The 24877-nt window shown below is 40.2% G+C and overlaps 1 protein-coding gene across 1 annotated transcript in view; it reads right to left on the reverse strand.

Annotated features, from left to right (window-relative positions):
* The window catches only part of adam19a (ADAM metallopeptidase domain 19a), a 197598-nt gene that overhangs the window by 39008 nt on the left and 133713 nt on the right, over nt 1-24877 (reverse strand). The window contains exons 5-10 of the mRNA XM_073474423.1: nt 24774-24850; nt 17063-17246; nt 11866-11931; nt 11179-11250; nt 10652-10818; nt 3527-3611 (exon numbers count right to left, since the gene is read on the reverse strand). Of these exons, the coding sequence (XP_073330524.1) occupies nt 3527-3611; nt 10652-10818; nt 11179-11250; nt 11866-11931; nt 17063-17246; nt 24774-24850 (651 nt within the window). The remainder of the gene's footprint in view (nt 1-3526; nt 3612-10651; nt 10819-11178; nt 11251-11865; nt 11932-17062; nt 17247-24773; nt 24851-24877) is intronic.

Raw genomic sequence — 24877 nt, forward strand, 5'->3', positions numbered from 1 at the left:
TGTATTAAAGCTGCAGGCAACCAGGCGAGATCTGACTGTCAAAGAGGGCAGCAGAGAGGAGTGACCCATCCTTCAAGTAGTCTAGATTTGCTTCATATAGTTCCTTCCTGTTTTTTCAAATAAAAGTATCATGCTTTTCCTGACTGTGCTACCATAAAAATGAGTAAAGCAGTATAGTCTGGTGCTTTTGCTCCCTTGAGTCAGTTCATTTGTCCAGATAAAAAGATAAGACCTTTAAACTCTGGTGGATCAGAACTAAACTGTACCGAGATGCCTGTAAGCAAGTTTGACAATAAAAACAGATCACAACATCAATAAAAGAAAGTCAAGACATCATATTTTAGGATGATTCAATATTGTTTTCTTAGATACAGACTTGATATAACTCGTAGGTAACGAACGCTACCTGGTATTGATTTGTCTTGTTGCTGACAAGAAACGAGTCTGAAAAGCGCACTGAACAGCTGTCACACAAGATTCAGGCCCATATTAAAACAACCCAGCATTTGAATCAGTTAGTATTTATGTAGGTTGGTACATGGGCAAGTAAGTGTAACATTTATTCACTGACTTGCGAAATGTCATCACATTTGGGTGAAATTGTGTCATAGTTATCATATGAATTGTTCTGTAATGGCTTAAAAATGTGTCTTGTGAGATCATAGTGGCCTTGACCTTTGACCACAGTTCATCCTTGAGTCGACGGATGGACAACCTGAAAACATATTGCCTCCAGCTACAGCTGTCACTGGAGGCGCTAAAATCGCATGTCTTTCCTGAAAACACTTTTTCTTGACCTTAATAGGTCAATGAAAGATGTGAAGGACAATTCAGATTAGGATTAGGAACAGATAACCGTGATGGTGAGGGAATCTGACTGCACTTACACTGGCTTTCTTAATTAAGTGATGATAAGTGTTATTGCTGTGGCTCTGCCATGGTAAAACTACAATGTTCTGAAGATGGACTACTAAAAGTGCATCTGCGATACTTGCAGGCTACATAAAATGGACAACCTGGTGACAAATATCATTCATTGTCATGGTTGGAATTAAAATTTAAAAAAGGAATAGGATGGCCTATGGATGCAGGAAGTAGGTTTGCTGAGGGGGCTGCAGCACCCCCTAAAACCCGGCATTATAGAAACCATCAATGGATTAAAACTGTAATGCAGACTGAACTGAAGTGTGAACTACACAGCACACTGAAGTCTCTGTTAACTTGAGAGAGTCTCTATTTCTTGAGAGACAGACTGCTGTGCATTGGTTAATATGCTGTGTATAATCTGATTATAAGACCGTACATAAACTATCTAAAGAAGCACCACACAACTCAGTCAACATCCTGAAATTTTCAATGGATTGTTCTTTCAAGTTGTTCTGGCTGATACAGACTGGATGTATAACGTCACATGTTGATTTTGTGAACGGCCAAATGGTGCGTCATTTAAATGTTGCTGCCGCAAAGGATTGTGGGACAGCATTTTCTCCTGTCCTATGCTAAAGGAAAAGAAGAAAGAAATCATTGAAGCACCTTTTCCTTAGCATTTAAAATTCAAACAGCTCTTATGGCTGCCAATTACACAGGACTAATATGATCACATGACCTCTGTGTTTGGTGAAATATGGTCAGTGAAATGCAGAAGAATTTTGACCTTCCAAATTACAGACATGACAGATTTGCACAGGATTAAGATCGCAGACAACCTCTACAATTATTACAAATTACCAGAGGTTCACAGGTAATCCTAGTCCTGTGTGAAAAGGGATTTAGTTTAAGATATTTCCCTTCTACCAGGATACCGTTAGTATCCTGCCACAGGCTACCTGGGATGATGTCTGAGCTTCATATCAGAGGAGGCCCATGCTAGCATTCAGGGAAAACGGCAACATGCATTCTGCATCGATTAAGCATGGTGGTTCACAGTGGCTCTGTTGTTTTGGAAGTTCTAATACATTCCCTGTTAATGCTTATGAAGCAGGGAGCAATCATTTTGTTTTGGGGATTAGCTTTCTCGGCAGAATCTTCGTTGCTGTCGGATTCATTAAAAGCTCAAACAGAAGAGCCTTTTCTGCCAAATATAACTGTATTACCGTTTGCTATAAATGGTCAAACGTGTCTCTGACGGAAAAGAAGCACAGCAGACATGCATCATAAGCATGCAGGTGTACAACACGGACATTATAATCCGACAGTATCACTGCTAATCTGTTGATAATGCTCATACCAACATGGTTTGCTGCTGCAGCTCCCCCTCCACTATGTTCCTGTGGGCGTTTATTAGCGGGGGATTTGCTCACTCAGCAGAGTCTCTTCAGACAAATCTAACTGGATGACTATTTGATATAAACAGGCCATTCCTTCATGTAAGTCTTTAATAATATCTGTATATCATTGGATTGTGGACAAAAAACCCTGGGCTTTGGGTGTTGTGATGGGCTTTTTTTCTGATATTTTATAGTCCAAACGAGTAATTGACTAATAGAAAAAAGGTAGATGAACAATTATTCTAAAAAATTAGTTGCAGCCCTTCAACTCTTACATACTATGACTTTTAGAGTAGTGTAGCCTCAAGTAGCTGCTCTCGTGCCTGCAGACTGCTGTTATCCATTTAGCTGATGAAGACAGTTGGATCTTAAGATGCTGAAGTTCAAAAGTCTTTCATGTTGTTGGCATTTGGTTACCACTCTGTGAAATTACGAAGGAATAATATTGCATTGACCTCCCCTGAATTGGGGTGAAGGCATAAACCTTAGAGAATGAAAGTTTCATGTAAGTATTAAAGTTGCATCCATCGATTTCTTTGGCTTCTTTAGCAGAGTGAGTCGTAAACACAGAACCTGATTCATTATCGCCTTATAAAGTAATGTCAAATCAGCAAACAGCTGCATGTCTAAACATCCAGCAGACACACAATAAGAGATGTTCCGTGTGCTTGAAGTTACACAAGTCCTTGTGGTTTATGGATATTAGCCACTGGTGTACAGAACGCTGCTGGGAAGTAGCAGGGTCCCTTTTCTAATAAAGGTTAGGGTTAGATTGGTGTACTCACCGATACCGATACCAGCATTTTCAGCAATATCACAGACATTTCTAATACTGATATAGGTATGGTAACAACCCTCCATACAATTCATTTGTTGTGTTTGAGTCTAATGTTTACACTCCTTTCAGCTCCATTTTTGTCTCCACCAACTGTTTCCACTAAATATCTGTCTCTTTAGCTGCTAAATGCTCCACTGTGACCACCAGTTATTGTGTCTCTCTTCTGTTTGGTGCTGAGCAGGTAGTGTATTGGAGGTTTATCAGAGCTTTTACACAGAAAACAGCTGCGTGCTGCTGAAAACGTCATTATGAGAGCAGTGAGAGCAAACCAAAGCAGTTAAGTGACTGTCTGTAAAACCAAAACAATGAGCTGGAAGAGGCTAGAAAGCTTAGAACTGCAGAGTTGGTGATTATTCTCAGTGGGTTGGACACCTTACACACAGCGAGTGGAGGACGAGAAGAGAAATGTATTCCCACGTACCACGTTGATGCCTCCAGAGTTTTCCAGGCTGCACATTCCCTCCAGCGGTGCCATCCCGATAGTCGTCCCCTTGAAAATCACACCGCTATCAGAGCCCCACACACACACACACACACACACACACACACACACACACACACACACACACACACAAACGAAAAATCAGTTAACCTTAATCTCCTCCGTGCTCACTTACAGGCTCCACAGTGGATGCACATTGATTGCAGATGCAGCAGCAGTGCAGAGTGGCAGACGCGACAAGCCTGTCAGATGTGGTCGAGGGCGTGTGAGGAGCCTCAATCCACCATGTGGTCTCCTGACAGTTGTCACTTCACATCCAAAAACAATATCAAGCCCTGTCTGATGAATCCAAACAAAATAGGCCCTTCGGTATCAGCACAACTAATTATGGAGCAAGAGGGGCCAACAATTACTGCTAATGGATGAATGTGCAGCTGTGTATGTATGTCGTAGTGTGTGTACAGCGGCAGTCAAGCTGTGATGCTGCTACTGCCGGCATGCTGAGGTGTTCAGCCCAATTACAGCCGACTGAAGCCAGATCTTTTGCTTAATAAAATCTCTGTTTAGTTAATCATTTGTCGGTTTAAAGACTAACGAAATATGAAATGATCTGACCCAAAGCTGAGAGTGTGTCTGTCATTAGGGCTTCATCAAGGCATGGGAGGGCTGTGTGGGAGGATGTGGAGTTAATCAGATGTTTTTTATTTAGTGAGGTACAATGATGATTATGAACCGGTGTACAGTATTAACATCAGGAGGGCAGAGTGTCTGCAGGTTCTCACCGCAACCAAAAACTAAAGCAGCTCATGTTTCTGATCAGTTCCTCCTGTGGAAGAATGACAGATGAATGTAACAGGTGGGTAGAGTAGCCAAAAAATGTACTAATATTTACTGAAAAGACGACTTGAGATGTGCAAATCTTAAATTACCAGCATGCTACTGCCTTTTCCTGATACAATAAAATCTAAATTACATGTAGTTTCATTTCACCATATCAATATCATATTGACATAATGCCCACCCTTAGTTTATGGTTTTACACGTATTAGCATTAACATACCAGACACATTACTGCTCTCTGCCAGTTCAGTGTCAGCATGGATCTCTGACCTCAGACCAGTGCTCACAACTGGAGCTCCCTGCACTCTCATTATGGTCTGTTAATACAAGCAGCTAGCACTGTTGAAAGCCATATTCTAACAGTGGAGAAAGACAAAAAAAGACAAAACTAAGGATGTTTCGTCTCATCTGAGTCTCCCACTGCAGCTTCAGCCATTATTCTGCTATGAATAAAGTCATGAGGGGTCATAACAGAGTGCCAGCAGACCTGGGATCAGCAGACCATATGTTTCTTACTGAAATTTCCATGATTGCATAAAACAATACATAAATAAGAATAGCACTCAGTATAGAACAGTCCCCTTCAATCAAACCTAATCCAATATCAAATGAAAAATTTAAATCCACGAGAGCCAGATTTTTATTTGGATCTGCAACAAACTTTACTCAATCATAGATACACTGATACACCAGATTTTCTTTCATCAAGATCCAAGCAGTATTCCCTGAGAAATTATCAGAAATGTGGAAAAACACATGCTAAAGAAAGTGAGAAAAATAAATCATGGAGCCCAGACCCATCCTCCATCCAAGGTTGGTGAAAATCCATTCAGTAGTTTTTATGAAATCCTGCTGACAAATCACCCAACCGACAAATGGACACGGGTGAAAAAATGTTCAATGGATGTATCCAGATGCAACAGAGTAAAAGTAATGATTTTTCTCTAAAACACTACACCAGTATGCTAAACTAAAACTACTCAAGTATTACTCAAAACAGTTTGTTAAAGCAGCTACACATACTTTCATTTTATGTTGATTCTGGCGACCCCTGTGGACAAAAGCGGTATAAGCACCAGCAGGTCCTGTCTAAAGATATTGATCTGTCTAGTGTGAATGAAGAAAAGAGGCAACACATCTTTAATACTAATTTTCTTCTTTAAATGTATGTATGAGTGGCTATGTTAGATTTATAACTGTAATATGACGACTGTGAAACAAAGTAAACTTTGTGTTTACTGCCGTTCATTCACCTACATGTAGCCTACAACTTACAGATTTGGTTGGGTTAGGGTTAGTCATAGTAATTATACTGAGAAAGCTAAAGTTATCAATATTAATGTAATGATTTTGTGGGGACTCTGACCCAGTGGCAGGCATGAGGAAGAACTGCATAGAAAAAGCCAGTTTTCTTGCTGATGGTTTGGTTTATGTAGGTCATATAGAGGCATCAGAAGAGAACTGTTTTTACACCCAGTTCAAAACACCTTGGAGTACAATTAAGTACATATAACACAGTAAATGCAACTTGTTACGACCCAACACTGGTGTTAGGGGGAAAAGTTTCTTCCCAAACATGTCAGGAAAGTGAGAACAGACACGTTCACAGATGAACAGATGGACGCTGTGCTTAATGTCGCATGATCAATTAAGACACACAGATGTTCATTTTTCCACAAGAGTTTATCATCTGTGTTCTGCTGTCATGTCTGGACCTTCCACGGGTGACTCTTGCAGTTTGAACTTTTAGCTTTTTCTGTCTTTGTTACATTGAACACACGTTCATACATGAACTTCTTTTCAAAGACCAGACTGACTTACATGGTAAGTCAGCACTGGACATGAAGTCATGGCTGCCTGCTTAGAACTAGTACTTGGAACAGTACTTGCAAATGGTAATAGAGGGACCAGTTACTCTCTAGAGGCAAGGTCCATGTTTTATTTGATCACTGAGTGTAACACTGTGTCTCCGATGGCCACATGGTCAAGTCAGAAGAAAAATGTACGATTCAGTTTACAGTCACAGATAAGAATGTAAAGCGTAAGCAGTTAAGCGGCTGGTGTAAGCAGATGCAGCAACAGCTGCAGTCCCTTGTCAGTGTCAGCGGTGGATCTGTTCAGCCACAGAGCTGCTGTGCACTCACACTGCATTACATTCTAGAGCAACTTGTAGACTGAATTTCTTGGTGAATTTATACTTAACAATTGAAATAAACAATTTTAACAATTAAAATTCTTATTTGAAAAGCAAATATATAATATATATATTGTATTTGTTATACAAGCCATAACTGCAGAACTCTGACCATGCCACAACACACTTTGCAGTAGCAGGTGGTTGTGGTGTGCGCAGCTGTCAAACAGTCACTCTGGCTTCCTTTTTTCTTTTTTGCAAGTTCTAGTAGATTTCACACTGTTGTCACATTTTTGTGAATTCTGTTTATGCAGACTGAAAAAAGCCCACAGTTTGGCGAAAAAGTTCCTGGGTGAGCTTTGTGCAGGTGAAGAGACAGGACTTCACTGCTGCATCTAGAATGAAAAATACAGCTGTGTGCAGCACAACTCGTTGTCTCCCATTTCTCTGTCTGTCTCTTAGTTGATCTCTTACTCTGCTTTGCTTCGTTGTAGTAGAACACTGTCAACAAAAGCCTGGCAAGCTGATCCTAACACATTAGTTTCTGTTGAAAGTCTCACTATTTTATTCTGTATTAGTTTTGGTCCTGACTGATGTGAGAGCAATCTTTACACAAAGTTAAGTGAAACGACACAGCGTTACGTATTCATTGATGTTATTTCTCTGTGGGCTGTCATAAGTGTATATCTATTTTTGTTGCTCTTGATTTAGCTTGGCTGTTCTCACCTATGTGACGTCAGATCTGATTTCTTTGTGTTCAGGTGGACGTAAAAAACGTACGAAAACTAGGTCACTGACACAAATACACATTGTTTGAAAATCATAAACTGGAATAAATAATTTTCTCACACATGTCCATGGAATGCAGCAACACCGCAACAACTGGCAGTAAAGAAGAAGTAACAGTAAAGGTGCAGATTAAGGTAAATGATGCAGATTTCAAAATGTTTAAAAATCAGCTTTCCAATGTTTTTAGAGGAAGGACATGCATCCATCATGTTTCTTAAATCGCAAATGTGTGTCAACTGATTTTTTCAGCAACGTTACGGCAGCAGAAACGAGTTGTGAACAGACCAAACACATCGTCCCCTCATAAGTTGACACGGTAAACTTGTTGGCCGACAGTTGCTTGCTTACACATCCCTCACAGCAACATTAATATGAATTGCTGTCTGTGTCCTCCTGATGAATGTAGGTACGATATTCATTCCTTTCTAGCTCTGCTTTGGTCTCCACAAACTCCTATGTAACATATCAGGCTCGTTAGCTTCTAAATGCTCCATTATTGCTGTACTCCCACTGCATGGTTACAGCTCAGCTCAATTCAACTCCCATGGAGCCGTTCTTTTTTGGTTTTTACATTGTCAAAAGTTGATAGTACCTGAAACATTTTGGCTGGAACGCAACACTGGGACCAGAACTACAAACGTGTTTGCTCAATAGCATTTGGCCTTCCAATAATTAACGGTAACGGTTCGTATGTCAATGAAGGGTGTTTCGTTTTCTTCAGGGTCTTGGACACCGACACTCAGCTGTTGGTGAGAGTATGTAGGACACAGCGCTGATGCCCTCCCCTCCGTGAACACAATTCGCTGATAGTGAAAACATGAAGAGTGACCAAAGTGTTGCTTGGTAGAAAGAGGTGGAAGATGATGTTTTTTATTTTTAAAAAACTATTACTCCCCACATCAACGAGAGAGACGAAGCGGCAGTGATCGAGTGAGCTAAAGAGAGAATGAAAAGAGCGGGCGGCAGTGACACGTTTTCTCATCGTGTCACAGCGATTACATTCTAAAGCAAAAAAAAAAAAAATATATTCTGTGAGAAGCTGCCGCAATTCAAGGATTTTATGTGACTTCTGCTGTAGTGTAGGCCTACACTTCATCCTGTCCATTCTGTGTGGCCACTGGCCCTGTGGGTGTGGTTTAAGCACACGTTGTTCCCCTCAGATTTGGAAATATGTATTCATTGTTTTTATCGGCTGCTGCTGTATTTGTTATATTTTTGTCACTTTCGATCCAGAGGAGAGACCTCTCTGTTTCGTGAGGCTGTCATTAGTGTTGTGCAAGGGGCAGGGCAGCTCTCTCCGCACGCACGCTTTCAGAGACCTGCTCTGATGACAGTGCACATCGTGGTCTGGTTAAACGATGGGGACAATACCTTGTGCAGCAAGTAGGATATGTAAGGGCAGAAACACGAGAAATCTTTCCCAGGATCTAGTGAAAGTGCATCACTTAGACCTACATGCAGGTGGAAGAAATGCAGCTTGGAGTTCATGTCTCGTTTCCTCATCCACCTTGGGTGTGTTACGGAATTAATTATACAAATTATTACAAGTAACTGTAACCTGCTGTCAGTTGAGCTATAAATATGGTGTGTTCATACATTCAGTCAGAAATGGTTGTGCAGAAATCCACAATTTTCTCTGTATGGAAGATATTTTGGTTATTATTTAGATTCCAAACAGAAATTAAAAGTCATATTATTTTAGAAACAACTGTGAATAATCAAGTCATACTGAAGTCAAATTTAAAATGCAAGGGCTGAAATGGAAATGCTCAAACTGAAAGCATCTGTAAACATCAAATTGTAAACAGTAATGGATATAAGACAAGGGAAACATGAAATGTGTAACTAGAATGGGGAATAGTTAAGCTTAAATGGAAATGTGTTAATTAAATCAAGGGGCAATAATCAGTACCTCTCAGTGGCTACAGCGGTCTTAATAATGAGTCAAATTTAGAAAAAGAGAAATCTATGAATGTAACTTGCGAATGTAATAACAACTCAACTCATTCCTAAATTGCTGACAAAAGAATATTCTGCCTTTTTTTTGCACATGAGCATTTCAAATCCACAAATTCATATCATAAACTCCACCACTGACTAGCCCAGTAACCAGTTGGCCAGACATGGTCCAGCCATATACACGGTTATGATCAAGTCTTGTTTGGTTTATTTTCTGTTTTGTTGTTTGGGGTTTGTGCAAGCGAGGGTTAACTGCCTCTAGGGTTGTGCTGAATAAATCTGACAATAGTGCAGTGTAGATTAAATGACCTTGTTCTTGTTCTTTGTCTGTATATCTGCTTTTCTTCATTCACTATGTGTCCGCTGTCCATTCCTGTACACCACTCTTCTGGCAGATACTATAGACCACGTACCTGCTCGCAACATCACTGCAGCCTGTCTTATCTTATCTATCCCACCCGCTCCACACACACCCGACACCTTGTCACAGAGGGCCTGTGGAACTGCCAGTCAGCTGCAAGACAGAGTTCCTCTCTGGCTACAACTCCATCTTCTCTCCCTATCTGCCACAACCTGCTCTCCCTGTTTGTCTGGCCTCACTTGTCCTTTCAGCTCACCTGACTTGTCCTCCTCTCTGGACTCTCGGTCCTCTTACCTCATAGCAGGCTCTCCTGACCCTTCTAGCTTCAAGGTTGACGGACTCAGAACCACCCTGGCAGCTGAACGAAAATGCCGGAAATCCAAGCGCTCTGGGGACGCTCAACTTGTTCCTGGCTGGTCTTCAACTCCCAAGTTCTCCCTCAGTACTCTGATCCTTCGCACCCTCCACTGGCTATTGTATGCTTCTCAAATCTGATTGACAACACTGGTACTTGCGGCTGTGGCTCAGGCACTAGAGCAGTCATCTACCAACTGGAAGGTCGGTGGTTCAATTCCCTACATGTTGAAGTATCCTGAGGCAAGATACTGAGCTCTAAATTGCCCTGTTGGCTCCTCCTTGGTATGTGTATGATTGCTTATTGCTCCTGATGAGCAGGTGGTGCCTTGCATGGTAGCCTGGATGGCTAATGCCGACTTGTGTTGTAAAGTGCATTCAGTGGTCAGTTAGACCAGAAATGCGCAAGATAAGTACAGTCCATTTACCATTTACTTGGCTATCATCAAATCAAAAGTGATTGAAACAAGAATAGAAAAATAAAATAGAACTGAGTCATGTGACTTTTGGGGACACACACCAGTGTGCAATTGGGGACAAAAGCTGCATCCCCAATTTGGATATTGCTGGTCTGGGTTAGTTTAAGGTTAGGGTTAGGGTTAGGTCATGTCACCAGGACATGGTGACATAGGTAAGATGTGTGTGTGTGTGTGTGTCCATTGCTTACGTCAGCAGCTGGGCGTTGTCGTGTTTCTTGCGGGACTTCAGCTTCTGCCTCCACTGGAGGAAGGACCAGAGGGTGGCGTTTGGCTCCTCTGTGACAATACACTGATCCCTGTCGGTCCAAACCTCCAGGCCAATCAGAGGCACACGGATGTTCAGAGCCCTATAGAACTGAACACACACAAAAAACAAATATGTACCTGCACACACGCACACGGTTGTCCACAAGCTTGTCATAAGCTCCCATAACACAGTCTGGTCACATAAGTGAATTTCTCCCCAATCTCCCCTTGAGGGCTCTTGAAGGACACTATTGATTAAATCCTGATGAGGCTTCAGTGGACAGCAGATATTTGTGTTTCAATCACTCATTCGTTACTTGGACCATCAAAGACAACACACTTCAAAGTAGATTAGTAATAAATGAGATCAAGATACAGAATGCCACAACTGTACAACAATAACTATGAGTTACTAAATGGAGCTGTTTGTTCTCGTGAGAACTGCAGCAGGAGAACCCATCAGCCTTACCTTATCCACGTAATTGGCAATTTCCATTATCCTTGTCTTGGTCTTTTCATAGTCCTTATTCTGCCGTCTAAACTGCAGGACGGGTAAGATGGGGGTGTATTAGTGCATGAATGAGGTCAGGAAAATAAATCAAATGTTCGAGACAATCCTTTGTAAAGTTCTTTGCAGAGACTAATGGCTCATGAAAACAACACTAATATCCGACCAGTCCTGCTTTACCACTTATACCCAGTCCATCATCATAATTATACCAATTACAGAAGGAGAGGACCAGACCTTTATTGGTCACCATGTGCTGTTACCATGGCATTAATGTAGCAGACAGAACCCTAAACTGACTTTTATGAAGATATAGCATCTCATCACTGTAGCTTAGTGTCTATCTAAAAGCCCTCCCACCTTTAAAGTCCGCCTAAATACGCTCCCTTATTAAGCAGACAGCTCCTTCCGCTTCATCTCCACATGCTTTGCCTCGCCATGTCAGCTCCGAGCTCTCAGTATGAAAGAGCTCCATTAGCTCAATGAGATAATTGTTAAAGATGTGGACCGTGCTTCCGCCCTCGTGTGTAATTTGATGGTTGTCTGACGTCAGTGGACTTGTGTGTGTATGTGGCGCTCACACTGATGTGCACAGAAATATTCTGCTGTGGACTGGAAGGGGCAGGAGGAGAGTTACTGTCAGCTTACCAGTGTGTTGTCAGCCACTATGTACAGCTCCATGTACTTGGTTGTACCCCAGGTGTTTCTTTTAACCTGACAGTAAAGACAAAAGCAGATGGGAACATGATTACGTACGGGATAGCAGTCTTTGGTTTGCTAGATTACCCAATACACTATACCATACTGTATTACACTACTGTACTTCACTATTCTCTACTCATCAATCAGTGTTGGACAAGATTCGTTCAAAATGTAATGCTTTAGATATTGGTAAGTAATGTGTTGCTTCACAATATGATTATGTTTGCGTTACTTTCACTAAAGTGACCGCAGAAGTAAGACTCATTGAGGGAAATCGAAGCACAGAAACTCAAGTTTATTGCAGTTCTTTACAAATCCAGTGGGGGGCAATATTGTATTGCTTAATCAAGCAGCAACCTCCAGGGCTGTTAAACGAAGCCTGTGAGGAAGTACCAAAAACTGCAATACCCCAAACGGCCACTTGAGGCTGGTTCCAAAAGCGAGTCAATCCCCACAACAGCTCATTTGACATGGACATTTTACGGCTACAGGTACGGCCACAAGCTGTCACCACAGGTAATTCCAGTCACTGATCTTCACCTCTGGGTCGTGCTTGTGGTGTTGGTTCCCATCTAAGAATTTTTTATGCAAATATTGTAGAAAAAATGCAGCTTTCTGTGTGATTAATTGGACTAACAGACTGGAGCGGAGGCACAGATGCTGGTGTTTTAGATTGACGGCCAAACCTGTTAGCATTAATCAGCAGACAGCTGCTGGAGCTGGCGAGCTCTGGCGGAGAAGGCTGTGGGCAGAGCCCAGAGCTTCTGGAAGAATAAACACCCGAAGTAGAGGAGCTTGTCAACCTCTACAGCAGTGACAGCGGTGGAGCCAAAATACACTGTACTGTGCTGTGATGCTCTCTTATTTGCATAATGGAGGGGAAATAAACTTTACTTCATGAACGTACAGAGAAAAGATGGGAAAAAGAAGAACACAAAGATCAGGACTCTCTGGTGAGTGGTGCCTTTTGTCAGAGGCAAAACTAAACACAAACACACACACACACCCTCCATGCTGTTGCTGCTACGGGCGTAAACCCATTTGGAGTATGACTCTGCAGCCATTTCGGCATTTCAACATGATTATTCATCAAGGATATTTTTCTGCGGCGCAGTGTGGATAAAACATCATTAAACAATTTTGGGTAGCTACATGTTACTGGACATAGTAACTGTAATACTGTTACTGAAATCCCATTAGAAACTTTGTATCACTCCATTACTGCTTTAAGTAATCTATGACTGTAACGCCTGATTTTTGTCAGCAGCACTAATCTGTACTATACCATATTAAATTATGCAACAGTGCTATTCTCTACTATAAAATACTATTTATTACAATACTATACTTTTATCTATTTATCTATTTGAATGTAAAATTGATTCATAATGCTGCTTCAGGGTTGTATGCCAAGGCAGATATAATTGTTCCCATTAATACGTGCAACACAGATACAGCAACTTTTCTTCCTGTGAAACTTTGGTGTACTAGAATGTATGTTCTGTGTTGCACATTAACACATTCATTTATGGTTGAATGAAAATACTGTTGTAGTCACAGAAACAAATATTTTCACCACAAATACTGTAGTATACTATATAATATGTTAGTATAATATGATTGCAAAAATATACATGACGGAATAAAAGACGGATTCAAAATGTGACAACGACAAAAATAAAATGCATTTGACTTAGTTAAGAAGTTTAAAAGTTTAAAACTTGTGTCAGTTGTCAGCATTTATTAAAAAAAATAAATAACATTATTTACAAACAGCAAATATGGCAGCAGGAACAAATAGCAGTACAACAGAACATAATAGGTTTTCCCCATTACCATCCAGGTTCTCAGTGTACTATGGTCCTGATGCTGCAGAGGTTGTATCTCACTAACAGGAATACAACTCTGGGGGAAATACTGAATATAAAAATGTGGAATTTAAAACAGTGATGCAGGTAGATTGATACTGGTGTCAGTATATGACTGCAAAACAATCCAAGAAACCAGACCTGATTATTTGACCTAATAAAGGGTAAATATTAAATTCTTGCAATTACGCAGTCTGAAAGTGGTGCATAAAGAGTGAACAGCCTAATATTTATAAGTAGCCTCACACCAATCCATGCCATTGTGTTAACAAAGCTTTATGCCTCCTTATATTCTTCCATCATTAAGTTTCCACCCTCCTTATACTTGATTACAGCCATTAGGGAAAGGCTCTGCTGTAATTAAAACTCATTGATTTACGCGCGGCAAGATTGCTGCCTCGGCTCGGTCTGGAGTTAACACCAGTACTGTGGATTGGCGAGGAGTCTGTGGAGCTGTGATGGCAGCCTGTGGAGTTCAGACACACACACACACATCCACACTAATGCATTAACGCACTGCATTGTTTATTTGAGAGGTAAATTGTGGCAAAAGCCTTGGGACTCTGGAGTCTGCTGTAGCTGGCTTTCCCGCATAACAACCCAGGATTAATGGGTGGCGGTGGAGGGAATTGGGGGAGCCAAGGGGTATGGTGCAGGAGGGAGGAAGATAAAGAAATAGGGGAGAAGGATGATGCCCTGGTGGAGAGCTAAGAGGGCTTTAGCATATGAGGGGTGGGAGAAAGATGAGAACAGTTTAAATTGATTGAGAGCGTAAATGGGAAAATGATAAATATGGGAAGAAATATGAGAAGAAAACCCAAAGAAAGACTGTTTGTCCCAGCGGTGGAGACAGATGAAGGCAAAATGGGCCACTGTGGAGCCTTTTTAATCATTTATAACTGCAGATGAGCAAACTAGACTTGTGTTTAGTTCTTCTTCTCTATAAAGGCTCAGGAAATTGACTCGCAGCCATGGCCTTAACAGACCTGAAAAGCTGAGTCAAAGCCATAATTCCTCCATTTCCAGGTGGCACAAGAGTCATTCTGTTCCCTAAAAGACGTCCTCAATATCGTGTTTCCATGTGCCAAAGAGCCAAATGTTCCATTGTGGTTGTTGTATTCAATTTCAAAAAAACATTTATAGCTCAGTCCATCACATTGGAGGTGCTAAAGGATTTATTGCTGAACTTGTTTGTGTCTTTTCCAATATACCCACTATTAAATTTAGTGTTTTAACAAAGCTTGAACGGTCCCACTGAAAATTTGTGATGACTTGTGAAGACACCAGGCACATTAAGCACTAGGCTGTTGGATATTGTTAAGTGTTTGTGCTGCTTAATGGCTGGACGACAGCTGATGAGGAATAAACATTTGAGCTATGTGTTAACCATGGTACTGAGCTTGATTATTCAACTGGTACAGTGTTACAGACATGTGAATATGTACAGTGTAGTATGTGTATGCTAGCATTTGGTGACAAGTCATTAGAGTTCTTAGTAACTATCTAGTGTGCTTTTACTAAGTGTATGTTCAGAGGCTAATGATATCACTCATGCTGAAACGGCAGTCTGGTAGCGATGGTATAACATCCGATTATTAACCACAGCCCATTCTCAGTTTGAGAAAGAGTGTTAACTGTTTGACAGGAAGAAACTCTGGCTGAAGAGGGATTTCCATTCAGTAGGCCTATACTCAGCATCGTTCAGTCATCTGCCTCCATCATGTTGACAAAGCTGCTGTGGAACGTGAAGGGAACGTGTTCGGTGATGTTCAAGGGGCGTCATAGAGTGTGGTTAATCTGAGTTATTTTTTCTATAATTAAAAAATCTAATTGAATTAACCCAGAATTTTAATATTTACAATATTAATGAGGTAATAATACAAACTTTTTCCATAAGTGAACAAACAAGCTGTTCTCAGAGGAAAATAAGGTCCCAGAACACTGTTTGAAGCTAGAAAGGTGGCAGGGTCCGCCACATATAAACAAAGTAAAACAGTATAAATTGTGTTGTCCTTTGGTCAGTTTGTTTATTCAGTTTATTCAGTCATGAAAACAAAGAGAGTTTGATTAGGCTGAAAAAAAATCAGCCAATGAAGATCTGTCTCTTCTCATTAACATTTATTTCCCAAAACTACAGAGTGCTCCTTTAATACATGCTAACAAACTTAAGATGGACTGCTGTGTCTATCTTATCTCATCCCCGTTATCCTCTAATTGACATTTACAGCCACAGTGACTTACAGCCGCGTTCCTTTTTGTGGTATTTTTTTCAGTCCACAGACCAAATAAACACAAATTAAATCAAAAAGGAGAAAAGATTAACTCATAAAACAATTTAAAATACAAAATATGATAAAGTTAGAAAGGGAAAACACCAGTGACACAGGTCATACGTGTGTACTAAGAGATGTTGCATCTCCGAGATTTCAACAATAAAACACTGCGAATAATATCTCCTGGTGTTTGGAGTGGTATATTTTTGCACAGTAGACATGGTAGATGCCAACACTGAGTGTATCCAAAATATCTAAACTGTGCTACTGTTCAAGGGGCTTTAGATTACATTAACATGATGATGCTGTGTTCAGTATCCAAACACTGCAGTGAGTGAAGCAATTATTATATGGTCTCGTTGAAGCCGGTGTTCTGTCAAAGGTATTGGGGGGTGGAGGTTTGGGCTTTGGACTTAAATCCATGTTATGGTTGCCTGGAATGTCAAAAGTGAAATGATCAAAAAATTAGTTTGCTGCAGAGAGTTATCACACATTTGCTTATTAGCTAACGTTATCAAAACAGGCACATACAGCATAGGTTTCTCAAGGTTGTTATCAGAGCTGTAGCCTTAAGACTTAACTCAGCGCCTCAGAACTGGTAACAACATTATAATCAAATGAACCCTGGTCCACCAAAACTGGCACCAGGAGAGAAATGTGGACTTCCTTTGCATCTAAATAACATCAAAACCCCCGAGCAAAACTTGTTACAAGGCTGTCTACTTCAAATGTGGTCGGACACTTTTTTCTGTTTCGCAGTAGAAATCTTTTTTTTTCTTCTTTTAGGTGTTTTAGGAGCAGAACTGTGAGGAAAATCACTTGTTTGACTTTGGGTAACCAGAGATGAAATTGTTAATGACATTTTAATTTCCACAATAGTGACTGTTTCTTTAATATTAGTATTGACAACAAAACTGTCACACTACTTACTTGTATCAGGAAAACAAGCTCATATTGTCAAGCCATGATCTGTAGCAAATGAATGGAGTGTGGGAGACTAACCCTTGAATGAAATGATGTGAGCAGGTTGGAGATGTGGTTGGACTGTGAGGTATGATGACCGTGGCCACAGTTTCCACCTTTAAGTGGCAGTTCTTCTGCTCTCAACAGTGAATGGTGGAGAGGATCCACACCGCTGATTGGCTCCAGGTAGTAGATGTCACTAGAATTCAAGGATATCAGGCCTCTGTGGGAGGGAGAAAGACAGAAAGGAGAGAAGTAAAGTCTGGTGAGATTGTGGAAAAAAAGGTATAACGGGTTTTTTCTCAGAAAGGTTAAGAAAAGAAGGCCTGAAACAACACGGCCTGGTATTTGTTGCTGCCATTGTTGTTTAAGAACACACAACTTTTGAGATGCATAGTTTAGGTTACCAGGATGTGATTGCTGAATGGAGGTCACCTTGAAAGCAACACATGTCTAAAATGGACTCAAAGTGTTACTTCATTTCTCCGCAGACAGAATACAAGAAAACCTTAAGTCATATTTTCTTGTATTAAACTTGAACCGCTTACAAGCTAGACATTGCTGTGCAACTGACATTACTGAGCCTGTCTGGTGACTTTCCAACTCTTCTGGACTTTAGAGGTATTATGTTCGACACAAATTGTATCAATCAGGCACTGCGGCCAAATCAGTAGCTCCAACTCATAGATTTATATAGAAAAACTAGATACCAGATGCAAAGATGGCGCCCATTCAAACGAGGAATGAGGACTGCTCGCCTAGTGCCTACGCCAAAAAAGTTTTCTAGCTTCCATTTTTACTTCCTGGTTATGCCGACCATTGAATATGCACAGTAGAGTTTTCCCTGCTGGCCACGCCCAAGAGTCCCCGCTCCACCCATAGACTTTACATTGTGATAAAATCACAGATTTTTTTAATTGCTTCTTCCGCTTGTTGGAAGTTTTACAAATATAAAACCTCCATGGATCAAAAATTCATAATAGAAAGAGTCATAATCAAGCTTGTTTGCAGTTCTTGGTGTCCTGTCAACATTTCTTTTACAATGGTGGTCTATGGAGAAAAAGCTGGTTGGGCCGCAGGGAAATATTTCGCTGCTATACTGCAAGAGGCCACCAAGCCAGATTGGAAGCAAAGCCGAGCGGCACCCTCCGGGCCGAGTCCAGCTGTTTAACTTCCTGTTGTTTTTAGAACACTGGCCTGCACCTGTCTGTTTCACCTCATATAGTATGTTTGCCTCATGTCTCTCCTTCTGCACCCATCCATCAACTCTCCTGCACCCCCAGTCTGAAACTCTCTGTGTTCATCTATCCAGATCCAGATAACATGTTGGTAGCAAGCGGAAATAAAATCTTCTCAAAAAAAGTTTGATTTAAGTAAAAAAGCATACTGACAAGATGATCTGTTCATTGGGAGGTTGAAATATGAGGAGACAATGTTTCAGTGATGTTGGTGAAGTTTATCCTCAAAGAACACCACGATGATTAACAGTGTAGCCTAAAGACTTGTCCTAGACAACACAGAGCAGTAAAAAGACAATTTCCAGCAAAGACAGACATTCTGCCACAGTGACTGTCTGGGGGAATATGCTAACAATGTGTGTCAGTGTGTATGAGGGTGTGCCAGAGAGACTGAGGTAGAGATGGAGCCTCTTGTTTAATCCAGACAGACCGTCAGACACATGCTTGTACTTTAATTATTCTACTGACTACATTTACTCATTAAACCCTCATCTAATTAGACTGCCTCAGTAACAGAAGCTGGTGTCCGACCTCTGACAGATGACTCTTCATTTCTGACCTAACCCTCTTTCAGAATCCTGAAGTAAAAACACTACTGACTGATGACATCTGAGCTTCACCTTGAGCCTAAACGTTAACCCTACAAAAACGCCAGCAAAGTTAGGTCTGAAAGGCAGCTGCAAAAAGCAACAATATTTCTGAATCAAAAATATTTTGATGTTATATCTTCATGTTGAAGGATGAACATCTGCCAGTATAGTGTTATCATACTTTAACTCTCAAATGTCAGCGTTGTTATCGACCTTATAATAATATACAATATCAGTCAGGTTCCAATATAAACATGATTAACAGTTTATAATTGGTTGGTCATACATGTATTAAAACATTTAATCTCAACACCTGAGGGCTGTGTGCTCAGAAGAAGAGGGGTATTTAATGCGGTTGGCTTGACTTTCTCTGCAAAGAACACGGCTGGCCTCATTGTCGAGAGCCCCCAGGACGAGCACCAGGCATTGAAGCCAATTTTCGTAGTGGCCAAACTGTGTAATTTCATCGTCACGTGATGCACTGGGGCCCAAAAAGGCCCATAAGCCAACATTATTAAAGACGCGTCTGTAAAACTGTGGATAATTGAATTTGAGCCATTTGGTCCAATAACATTTGGAAAGTCTAGAAGAGCAGGATGAATAAATTATTTTATCCTAATTCAAGTTAGCCGGGCGCTAAACCAGAAGTTAGCCGGCTCGGTCGGTGAAAGTCTCGAGTGCACACCCCCTACGCTGTATAGTTTACTTTTCTGACTTGATTTCTGTTTATTAATTAGTATGCTAAGTTTTTGTTTTTTATGTGCATGTAGCTTAGAGAATTACAAACAGAAATGTCATCATACAACATTCTGTTGCAAAATAACAAATCAAGGACCCTAAAGCAGCTTAAACCTATGTAGAGGGACATTTGTATAATCACTTGGTAAATGTTTTTAACCTTTAAAATAGTAGAAAGCAGATGTAAGGATTTTGTTTAGATATTTGTATTTATAAAATGAAATGCGAAAACAAATAAATCATGACTGTGAATATCCATCTCTGTCCTGACATTAATAAATAACGGTTCATGCAGACTCTGCTCCCTGTGGTTCTATGTGCATTTGAAGTTTGTATGAAAACTATTTCACCTTGTCTGGGTTGCTATTTTCACCGCAGACACAATAGGCACAAAGGGAATCACAGTTTCTTGTAAAAAAAGGAGTTGTGCTGGATATTTTGTTCACACTGCTGACCATATGGACAGGCTGGGCTTGGAGCCATGCTTTTTCAGAAAATACAGTAGCTTTTATTCTTTGTTCTTAAGTAATTATGTGTCCAAGGCTGTTTAACAATTTCCCCTTAAAACTGTGTAATTCATCCTGAGTCAATACAAAGCAGCTCGTTATGCCATCAAAGTTGCCGGCAGGGAAAATGAGCCGGGCGCTGTGAGCAGCAGTGAAAATGAAAACACACAGAACTGCTGGAGGACTGCAGATAAGAACAGAGAAGGTCACTGCTGAAACCTGAACAAAAGTTCTGATCAGAAACTTTGTTATCCTGGCAGTCGGGGCCTCCCGTTACTGGCAATTTTTTGCTATCATGAGATTTTTCTTTTGCATAATCATCAGTTCCCTGAGAGTACTGCAGGGTCGTGCAGTTTGGCCATTCCAAAGAAAAGCCTAAAATCCACTGAGAAGATGATGGTATTTCACACAACGCTGCAGCTGGAGCTCAATAAATAGTCCCATCAAGGTACTTTAAAAACTCTTTCATCATAACAAACACATCTAATGCACATACCAGCAATAAAATCAGAAAAACATTGTCATTTTCACAGCTCTTCATTAAAATCCAGGCCACGGTTGGTGTGGTAACCACTATCTCATAACGAGAGCAATGGGGACTGACGGTGAAGTCACACTGTTGTGTTGTGGAAGATGTTGTTGATTCATAGTTTACGGTTACGCTGTTGCCTAGCACAGGAAATGTTCAAAGATGTCAGTGCATAAAAGCTGACCGATGACAGAACACTTTTATTATGGCATCTGGAAGAACACGCTGCCTTTCCCCTGCTGAATCACACCAAACCTCTTTCATCTTTCTACTGATTTTGTTTTTTTCATTCCGCATCGTTCTGACATTATCATGTTATGCCATTATTCTGCCTCCGAAAATAGCATTTACTTTCCAGTGCGATTCATAATGAGTAAGATTTGATTATATTATCATCAAAAACTACAAGTACTGCAAAGGTCAGCTGGCACTTTAAAATGACTGTTAATCATTTATGAATCCAAGAGAAAACAGATAGAATGAGAGAAGAGACAGAATAGATGAGTTTATTTTCCCTCAGTGAGGGATGCATGCCTGATTGCATGCAGTGTTGTTGATGTAGGATTTAAAGCTTATTCTACTATTGATTTGAATGAAAGACACATTTTAAAACCCAGTTTCTTATTTAAAAGAATATAGAATGTATCATTATAAAGTTGAATATATGCCGCTCGCCCAAAGTCAGCTTGGATCAGCTCATTTTAATGCTTAGAGGGACTGTTGATCTGCAGTATCATCAGCAGTGTTCTGATGTTTAATCTTCTATTTTATTTTTCGATTTCAGATCGATTTCAGACGTCCTCATGTTTCTAGGTGTTGGGGAGTGCATAGTATAAAGCCTTTAGTGTTGGTGTGTTGGTGTTGATGTGAAATCTGATAAATATCCCCAAGTGATGTCACCTGAGTCGCCGTCAGTTAGGGCTGAAGACCACAAGTTTGACAGGGGACAAACCTTGATGCTCGAGGATACATTAACCTCTCCTAGCACAACGCACCCAGATATCCTACTGAAATGACAACAGCTGAGTTGCATTGTGGGCAATGTAAGTGTCATCCTTTTATTTATTTATTTTTTTCAAACTACTCATCAAGAGTCTGAAAGTATTATTGTCAGTTGACTTTGAGTTGAAATAATTTTATCAAGCTCACATGCCATAGAAAACAAACGGGAATGACTTGAGTTTGGTTTCACTTGATTTCAGCCATGGTAGATTGGTTGAATGGTAAATTTATACTGAATTAAAGTGAAGTTAATAGTCGCTGTTAACAATGATAAAATGCTTTATAAACCATTTATTAATCAGTTGTAAAGGTTGACAAACATCAGGTGTAACTTAATAATGTTTATAGATGAACTAAACAGTTTTAATTAACCATTTACAAAGTACTGTCACCATCAGTTGCTACTTTACAATAAATAATTGTTCATTAACAGTTAACAGTTAAATAACTATTAACTAAAGGATTAATTAACTATAAATTAAATATATATTTTTAAATGTATTGACCTGATGGTACTGAGAGTGTATGCAGAGATCAACAGGTCAAAGTTGTTTTGTGCCTTAAAATGTCTGAATCATTAAAGTAATACAGAATCCGTCTGCACTCTGGCGATCTACTCAGGGTTGTGGATTTTATGGATGATTTAGCAAAAAACACCCATTTTAAGGTGAAATAGCTGACACTGTTACTGTGTGTTTATAGCTGTTTAATGACCTGTAGGAATATTTGTCAGGCTTTTTCTATATTTTGCTGATCAGTTAGACGTGCTTTGAGCTTCCATGCATGACTCGTTGCAGACTGATGACTTGGGATGGAAAATACAGATTAAAAAAAAAAACAAAAAAACATTTGTGCCTACTCTTTTCAGGATAGTGTGTGTGCCTGATCTATAATGCTCACTAAAGCCTGCATTGGTTTTACATTTATGTAACACATCTGGAATATATTGAGCATCTGGCATGTTTTGGTGGTAAAAAGCAGGTTTTACATAAATGCATGAGTGCATCTGTGCTCATAACTTTTGCATAAATTTCAAGCTAATTTTACATAAAAAAAACAAAAAACAAAACCTTTGTGATGGGGACATCCAAAGGACCTCATTTAACCTCCGTTTGTTTTCAGTCCAAGAACAAACTTGTGTCGGTCAGCTCATATTTGGACAGCGCTGTGAATGACTGGACATTTAGAAAGCATTTACATTCTGTTGGCTTACAGCTCTCTATTCTCCCCCACGTCTGCTCTGTTCCCATCAAAGCTGCTGTCAACAAGCAGCATCTGGCTACCTTCCCGGATCAGGACAGAGGGACTGAAGATTGCCGACGGACGTGTCAGCACTGAAGCGGCACTGAACCGTCCTCTATCTGATAGAAAATATAAAGATTTTCTTACAGCGTAATGAAAAACTTTCTCAAACTCTTATCAGTTTAGATTTACTGAACAGACTTTGGAATTAATTCCTAGTAAAGCCCCGCTGAGCTATAACTTGATGTCTCTTTTATTGGATCAAATTCATGAATAATATTTTTTGGGACACACATCCTCAGGACGTGTAGCATCTTGCCAGGAGAAACTTCAATCTGAGCCTTTCAATATCCAAGGCGTTCCACATTAAAATCTGTCTGAGGCTGTGAACATTTAAGACTTTAAAACTGCTGCCTGGATCCCCAAAGAGGATCAAATTAGTCATTTTCACGACAATCCGGCTAAAAAAGAACAGTTCTGACAGTGTGAGCTGAACTTTCTGTGTTTGTACAAAACTTCACCTAAATGCAATGAGGGATGATTCCAGGCTCATTAGCAAACATTTAAGTTGCTCCATCAAGACTTTTATTGATATTAAAATAAACAAAAAGCTTTCCTGAGTCTATGAGGGTGAGCCAGGTGATGGGATGTGACAGTCAAGTGAGGCAGCAAAGCAGAAAGATAAGAGCAACTGAGAGTCACCTGATAACATTTAAAAGTAAAATTACCGTCCTCGAGCATTCAGCACTTTTACAGATATTTGCAGCTCACATGCTTTGGGGTGTCTTATTCCAGCAGTTTCCCCTCCTTCCAGAAATGGGAAGGAGATATTAAAGAACCAGATGGTACCTGGCAAAAAGCTATTCACATAATTTATTCATGCTCTATTTGACTGCCGTTGTTCAATTTAAGATTTAACGTCGTCTCCACTGGTCCACTGCTAGGTGAGCTAAGGTTAACAGTGATCTTGATCCTACATGTGGTCAGTGTAAACAGTCTTCTGCCACATTATGCCACATATTTGGTTCATGTCCAAAACTATAAAGTTTTAAGGGGTTTCATATTCAAAACTTTTTCAACAATGTCATGACAGTCCAATGCTCCATCAATGTACATGGCAATATTTGCAGCAGCTCCTCTGGATGTGAACCCAAGCAGAGACCCGGAGGTTGTTTCTCACTTCTGACCAGAAGGCTCATCTAATGTAAATGGAAGGGCTCTTCACCTCCAACATATGGACGCTGGATTAAAGTTGTTATGTAATAATTACAATTAGAGAAGATCTGCTGTTTCATCGAGGGATCAGCTACACGCTTCTCTGCCACCTGGAGACCATTTTTAACTTTTGAGGCAAATACTGAAGCTGAAGAATTGTAGTAAAGTACATGCTTTCCTACTTATATCATGGATGTCTATTACTATAAGATCAATATGTAATGCAGAGCCCCTATCATATTGATTAGAATGACATCCAATAGTTAATAAAACATTTAAAAAACATATTTTTCTTACATAGAAAAAAACGTTGACATGTGATGTTCAGGTTAAGTTAAATCCAATCATGTTAGTGGAAGTGTACAGTGCAGCCATTATAACCAGACACTTCTGTTACTGTGGTTGGAACCAAGTAGTTTTGGTGCCTTTATTCTGAAAGTTTAACCAGCACTGCCAATATTATTTTCCATTTCTGCCTAAATTCTCCTAAATCCTACACACTGAACCTTTAAACCATCCAGAGGAAACAGTGTGATGTGTCTGTCTCATTTAACTAGTTTACTGTCCTCCCACTAGACTGAATACAGTAGCCTATGTGTCCAACTGCAATTTCTCCAAGTGAAGTCAGTGCAGCTTTACTCAAAGTGGTAACATAAGTAACAAAAACACATTAAATCTTGTTTCCTGTACCTGACTCCTGAGCATGTGCTGAGAGCCACCCAGGACTCTGGATGTCCTCTCACATGGCCATGGTAGAAACAGTGATCCTGCAAGAGAACAGAAGGGAAGTCAGT

The sequence above is a fragment of the Pagrus major genome, chromosome 10 (genome assembly GCF_040436345.1).
Source record: "Pagrus major chromosome 10, Pma_NU_1.0".
In the NCBI taxonomy this organism is placed as follows: domain Eukaryota; kingdom Metazoa; phylum Chordata; class Actinopteri; order Spariformes; family Sparidae; genus Pagrus; species Pagrus major.